Source organism: Salmo trutta, chromosome 14 (genome assembly GCF_901001165.1).
Source record: "Salmo trutta chromosome 14, fSalTru1.1, whole genome shotgun sequence".
Classification (NCBI taxonomy): Eukaryota; Metazoa; Chordata; class Actinopteri; order Salmoniformes; family Salmonidae; genus Salmo; species Salmo trutta.
Genome location: NC_042970.1, coordinates 85546960 through 85553816, shown reverse-complemented (window position 1 = coordinate 85553816; position 6857 = coordinate 85546960). Strand labels below are relative to the sequence as shown.

The 6857-nt window shown below is 45.7% G+C and overlaps 1 protein-coding gene across 1 annotated transcript; it reads right to left on the bottom strand.

Moving 5' to 3' along the window:
* Positions 1 to 4662: 4662 nt before the first annotated feature.
* Positions 4663 to 6508, bottom strand: LOC115207164 (GTP-binding protein Rhes-like). The gene is made up of 2 exons (XM_029774149.1): positions 5798 to 6508; positions 4663 to 5438 (listed from the first exon to the last, which is right to left on the bottom strand). Exons 1-2 carry the CDS (start codon positions 6450 to 6452, stop codon positions 4900 to 4902), a joined length of 1194 nt encoding a protein of 397 aa, XP_029630009.1. The 5' UTR covers positions 6453 to 6508; the 3' UTR covers positions 4663 to 4899.
* Positions 6509 to 6857: the final 349 nt, after the last annotated feature.

Genomic DNA, 6857 nt, shown 5'->3' with positions numbered 1-6857 from the left:
CTTTCTGCATCTGGGTCTTCCCTTAAACGTGATGATAACTCATCAAACTTTGTCATGGAAGTCAGGCATTCTTTTGATGATGTCATGCTGGATTGACAGCGTAGCCAATGTATTCAACCTTTTCTGGCTTCTTGTCTAGCTAGCTTGCTAGATAAGATTTAGAAAGTATGATGTTGACATGATCTGTCCAATCAAAGCTACGGTAGCTATAACATGATTTAACATAATTTTATCTGTGGCCGATGACCTTGAGCCTTCTTGGACGGGCACTTCTATTGTAAATCTATGGCAGCACCCATAGAATAAAAATAAAAATGACTTGTGTCATGCACAAAGTAGATGACCTAACCGACTTGCCAAAACTATAGTTTGTCAACAAGAAATTTGTGGAGTGGTTGAAAAACAAGTTTTAATGACTCCAACCTAAGTATGTAAACTTCCGACTTCAACTGTACCTTTTGTTTGTTTTTAGTCCCATCCTTCAGCTCCACTAAACCCCTCCCATCTATCTCTGAAGACCATAATATCCCATCCTTCAGCTCCACTCAACCCCTCCCATCTATCTCTGAAGACCATAATGTCCCATCCTTCAGCTCCACTCAACCCCTCCCATCTAACTCTGAACACCATAATATCCCATCCTTCAGCTCCACTCAACCCCTCCCATCTATCTCTGAACACCATAATATCCCATCCTTCAGCTCCACTCAACCCCTCCCATCTATCTCTGAAGACCATAATATCCCATCCTTCAGCTCCACTCAACCCCTCCCATCTATCTCTGAACACCATAATATCCCATCCTTCAGCTCCACTCAACCCCTCCCATCTAACTCTGAAGACCATAATATCCCATCCTTCAGCTCCCCTCAACCCCTCCCATCTATCTCTGAAGACCATAATGTCCCGTCCTTCAGCTCCACTAAACCCCTCCCATCTATCTCTGAAGACCATAATGTCCCATCCTTCAGCTCCACTCAACCCCTCCCATCTATCTCTGAAGACCATAATGTCCCATCCTTCAGCTCCACTCAACCCCTCCCATCTATCTCTGAAGACCATAATATCCCATCCTTCAGCTCCCCTCAACCCCTCCCATCTATCTCTGAAGACCATAATATCCCATCCTTCAGCTCCACTCAACCCCTCCCATCTATCTCTGAAGACCATAATATCCCATCCTTCAGCTCCACTCAACCCCTCCCATCTATCTCTGAAGACCATAATGTCCCGTCCTTCAGCTCCACTCAACCCCTCCCATCAATCTCTGAACACCATAATATCCCATCCTTCAACTCCACTAAACCCCTACCATCCATCTTTGAAGACCATAATGTCCCATCCTTCAGCTCCACTAAACCCCTACCATCCATCTTTGAAGACCATAATGTCCAATCCTTCAACTCCACTAAACCCCTACCATCCATCTTTGAAGACCATAATGTCCCATCCTTCAGCTCCACTCAACCCCTCCCATCTATCTCTGAACACCATCCAGGTTTGATTTATATTTGCTAAATATATATTTCCACTGTGCTGTGATGTTTCACAAAAGTTCTGAACCTTTCTATTCTCATAGTTTCAACCGATTGTAAATTAAAGATAAACATTTTTTGCTAAGACTATTATTATATTATTGATAGATTTGACTATGACTTTTCAAATCACCCAACAGTGCAATTTGCAGAGTAATTTTTCAGCCGTTCCTGAACCTGCGACCAAAAACAACATATGGGCAGTACCAAAACAAGTGATCTAATGATTCTGTCTCTTTGCAACAAAATCTGCAGAGATGGATGTATCCCCCATATATATATATATATACGAATTAAGTCAGATTTTTCACACACACATACATCTGTAACTCCATACTATAGGCCCTAATCTATATATTCAGCATGATGATGATTAATGTGTTTGATGGTCTGTATCTGATGTTCAGACGGATCCCTAAATAACATCTACAGTGGTGTTGTGCTAAATGGTCCACAGCATCATCTGGATAATGTGGGCAACAAAAGTTCAACATTCACCTTCTGCTACCATTTATGTCAATCCGACTACTTATACAATTTGACTCATACATTTGCAAAAAAAAACGACTTAACGCAGTGCAACTGCCTCGGCAATGCTGCAAGGCAAACGCAGAGTTCCATTGGAAATGGATGTACTTCTGGTGTACCAAAACACAATGAGGTTGTCGGTGTGGTCGACGTGTGATCATGCCCAATGTCCACCAGATGCATATAGGTTTTGTTTTGCCAGATGTCTAACCCGCATTTTCCGTACTTGACGCACAGGTGCTTCGCTTTTCAACTAGCTAAAATCTAGCTAGTTACAGTATGTGTTTGTACTTCTGTATGTACCACTACATGGTAATGCAACACACAAGTTTAAAATATTGAACGCATGTGGTACATAGAACGCACCGCAGCCTACTGCAGCACCCCTAACGTAGTGTCGCGGACTGCTCCATAGACAATAAATGACTTCCGCTGGAACACAAAGTGCTACACATTTGGTGGACATGAGGCGTAATGCTTCAAACACACCAACTGTATTAAGGCGTAAAATAGTCGCAGCATCGTCTAGATATGTGTGCAACATTCTCCTTCTGCTACCATTTCTGTCAACCTGTTTACGCAGACAGTTTGACGTATATGTTCGATAAATCCAACGTATGCACCACATAAAACGTATTGCCACTGACTCTGCAACGCAATGCTGCAAGGCAAACGCAGCGTTCCATAGGAAATGAATGTACTTCTGGTGTACCGAAACACAAAACACAGTCGGTGTGTTCGAAGCGTTAGGGGAGTGAGAGCAGTGTCTGTCCCTCGCGCTCTCCTTCCCTCCGCTGAGAAAAGGGGCGATATTCTTCCAGCTGATGGCGGAATTCAAGTCCCACTGCATTATTTCATGCACCAATTCATGTTGTTACTCCTATGACCAGAGAAGGTGAAATATTCCTTGATATTAAAAAAGACTCAATCCACTAATAACGCAAGATTATCAGAATACTTTGCTATTGTCATTCATTGCAGCTGCAGTGCTGGTTGAGTGGGCAGACCGGAGAAGGCACATTTTGTTTTATAAAAGTGTTGAACAAAGTGACAACTTAAACATTAACCTACTCATAAATACAGCAACTATTTGCTGTATTCCTTGGGTCTCTCTCTACTGATGGTTTTAAAAGTTTTGCAATCTCACAGTTACCCACTTTATTGTTCATTCAAGGTTAATTTTGTACAGTCTATTGCTCGAGAAAGCTGTTCAGACACGTGCCTATGGGTGCACTTGATTTGCTCTCTGGGCCTTCCCGGTAGGCGGAGTTCTACCTTCAGACACGTGAAATGGTTCAGAATGTGAACTTTGCCTTCCCGGTTCTAATTCCTAATTAATTTGAATTCCTATTTCTATGGTTATAACTATCTCATGGATGGTAAATCCTTGCACCCATTGCTTTGTACAGTGGTTACATTGCTCCAGACCCATCGGTTTTTCAAATCCCAGGTTGGCCCTTTAAGCATGTGGAACAACCAGAGGACTCATACAGGTTATGAGAACAGAGGTTATGATGTTTTTACTAGGGGATAAAGAATACCATTTACACTACACAATAGCCATAATAACACCTAGTTTGGACACACACACCTATTCGCACACGCACACACAGGTAAAGGGAAATATACAGGCTATGAGATTATACGAGTGGAAATCTAATAGCCGAAAAACAAGTAGCTGTTATTTTATGGAAACTCAGAAACTCCCAGCAGCCTCTGTTGTGTTGAAAGGCTTTCACCGACCCTGCAAGAACACAAAGGACACACACACACCCTCATTCATGGAACAACGGTGCACTGATTGCGGTTGAAAAAATATCCTATGACTCTTTTGTCAGTGTCATTACGCCTATTCATCATCATCAACAACAACTTCATCGTCACCTTCATCATCATCATTACCATCATTACCATCATCATCATCACCACCATCATCATCATCATTACCAACATCATTATAATCATCCTCCTCATCATCATTAACATCATCATCATCCTCATCATCACCACCATCATCATCATCATTACCAACATCATTATAATCATCCTCCTCATCATCATTAACATCATCATCATCCTCATTACCATCATCATCATCATCATTACTATCATCATCATCATGCTGAATATATAGAATAGGGCCTATAGTATAGAGTTACAGATGTATGTGTGTGTGAAAACTTTGACCCATAGACAGAATGTAAAGAGGATTTAACAACCAGAAACGACCCAGTCTACTGCAGACAGTGAGCTGTGTAGGCTAGTTAGTACAGTACAACCCTCTGGTTGATCACGACTCTGCTGCAGTCAATACTGCTCTGACGCACACTCACACACACACTCACACACACTCACACACACAAGCACACACACTCACACACACAAGCACACACACTCACACACACAAGCACACACACTTTCACTCTTTTTCTCCACCATTCATTCCTTCTCTCTCTCTCTTTCTCTCGCTCTTTATTTCTGTCCGTAGGACTCATGAAATGTGTTATGTAATAAAGTGAATGAAGTCAAGTCCCTGACTCAATGCCTCTTACTCCCGCTCTCTCCTCTTCCGCCCCTAAAGGAGACGCACACTATAATAGATGATCAAAAATGCTTTTTATTCCATTCAAAAAAATATATTTCACATCAGATTGAGACACACAATTGCACAACTTCTGCACATTTAGTAGGCTATTAGTAGTGTTCAAGTCCCTGTTGCAGATACTATTCACAGTCATATCTACATTTAGCAGAACGCATTTGTGGAAATCAAACATGATTGTTTTTCCTCGCTCCACACACCCTTATAAACCAGTCCTGTCTGTCTTTGGCTCCTTCACTGAATCTGACACTTCTCCAGCGGCTTGCCCGGCTTCCGTGCGGAGTTGGGGCCGAGGACTTGACGGAGATCACTGCTGAAACTCGGCCGTCGTGCGAGTGGATACAGCGCCCCACACGGAGCCTTACAACCAGGCGCCTGGCTCCCTCTCCCGGCCACGCTGCCCTCCTTCAGCGCCTGATACGACCGAATCGAGACTTTACGGTGCTGCGACGGACTAGTTTCAGTTGGCAACCCGCCCCGTTTAGCCAGAGCCTCGAATACCTCCTCTAGATTAGTACGGTCTTTGGCAGAGGTCTCGAAGTAGGCGCAGTCCTCACCGAGGGCTCGGAGCACCTCTGGCCGGGAAAGTTCTCTCTCCGCTGGGGACAGGTCCACCTTGTTAGCGCAGACTACCGTGGGGACCCGTGCGCTCTGGCCCGGCCTGGTGGGCTTGAGGAGCTTGGTCTTGGCCGCGAGGATCTCAGTGCGCAGGGCACACACCTCCTCGAAAGAGCTCCGGTCGTCCAGGGTGAAGACCAGAAGGAATATGTCACCTATACAGAACACAGGAGGAGACCGAAATATTATAGCCGACATTGTCATATTCTCATTAGCAATTTGAACTGAAGTTCCTTCTGGGATAAATATTATATTATGTTTTATTCTATTCTATATGGTATTCTATCCATCATTTATACGTCAATATACACAAATGTATATTCTCTCTCAATCGTTTAAAAAGCAAGCATGTCCACTTGGACTTATACACACAGCACAAAGAGAGGCTTATTCATTTGCATGCATTTACATCTTTAACACTGCGATAACAACAACTATTGAGGCACCTCCAGCACCCTCCAACATAGAGACCATGATAAGGACTCCCGTTATAGCCTACATTCCCGTTACGCACCGGTTAGTATGGAGAGCCTGCGTTTCGCCGGGAAGCTCCTCTCTCCGGAGGCGTCCAGTACGTCGATCTGATACGTCTCCCCGCGGATGTGGAACATTTTCCGGAGGAAATCCTCGGAGGTGGGCTGGTACTCCTCCGCGAAGCCGTCCCAGAGGTACCGTCGCAGGATTGAAGTCTTGCCCACCCGGGGCGCACCCAGAACCACGATGCGCCTGCAGTTCTGTGGCTTGGTGGAGCTCAGCGGGTCCTGCCGAGAGTCCTGGGCGAGCCTTGGGTCGTCCTCGCCGAGCTGACGGAGCCGGATCTGCCCCTGGAGAACCAGAGTAGATAGCTGGTCCAGTGGCGACCTCTTGCAAGAGTGCCCATCGGAGGGAGGTGGAAGCCAGCTAGCTGTGCTTGGGGACCGCACCACCCTCCCCTTCTTTTCCTGGTGCTTCCACTGAGACGTGGCCATTTTAAGGAAACCCATGCTGGCTTTGAGCCCCGGTGAGTTCAGGTCCTGGGTTGCGTTTTTGTATGCCAGCAGGACCTTGGAGGAGCCGGGGCTCAGGGCTCTGGTCCCGGGGAACTGAGAAGGTTCAGCCCGCTGATGGGCGACGGGCATGTTGGTTGTGGTGGTCGGTGGGCTAGTGGAGGAGTTACCTTTTACCTCCATAATGTTGTCTCACTTAAGTGGCATGTGAAATGTAGCCTATGATAGCCTGTAGGGCAGTGTGGATGCTTGGGTGGATCCTGTAATATTCCAACCTGTGAGGTTTGGAAACTACATGTGGTCCTCGTGACACCTGTGGGTTTGCGCACGTCTAGTCTGGGTGGTACAGAAACAGATGTCTTTTGCTGTTGTTTTTATACCCATGCATGCGCCTGGCTCGTCCGCGTCACACGGCACGGGTCATCTGCTCGTCTCTCCCAACAGCTAGTTGCCAGAACAGCAGATTGACAGAAGCAGAGAGATTGTTATGTTCTCCGGGAGAACACGGAATGTTCGCTGATTCTGGAACAATGGAAGTGGCCAGTCTTGCACGGCCAAGACAGGCATTTGGGGGGGGGGGGGGGTTGC

What these genes read in the sequence shown, in the direction of transcription:
- LOC115207164 (XM_029774149.1), bottom strand. Translation starts at nt 6,452, where the DNA reads ATGGAGGTAAAAGGTAACTCCTCCACTAGCCCACCGACCACCACAACC. An exon ending in CAGGCTCTCCATACTAACCG is followed by an intron (nt 5,439 to 5,797) that starts GTGCGTAACGGG and finishes TGTTCTGTATAG; the next exon opens with GTGACATATTCCTTCTGGTC.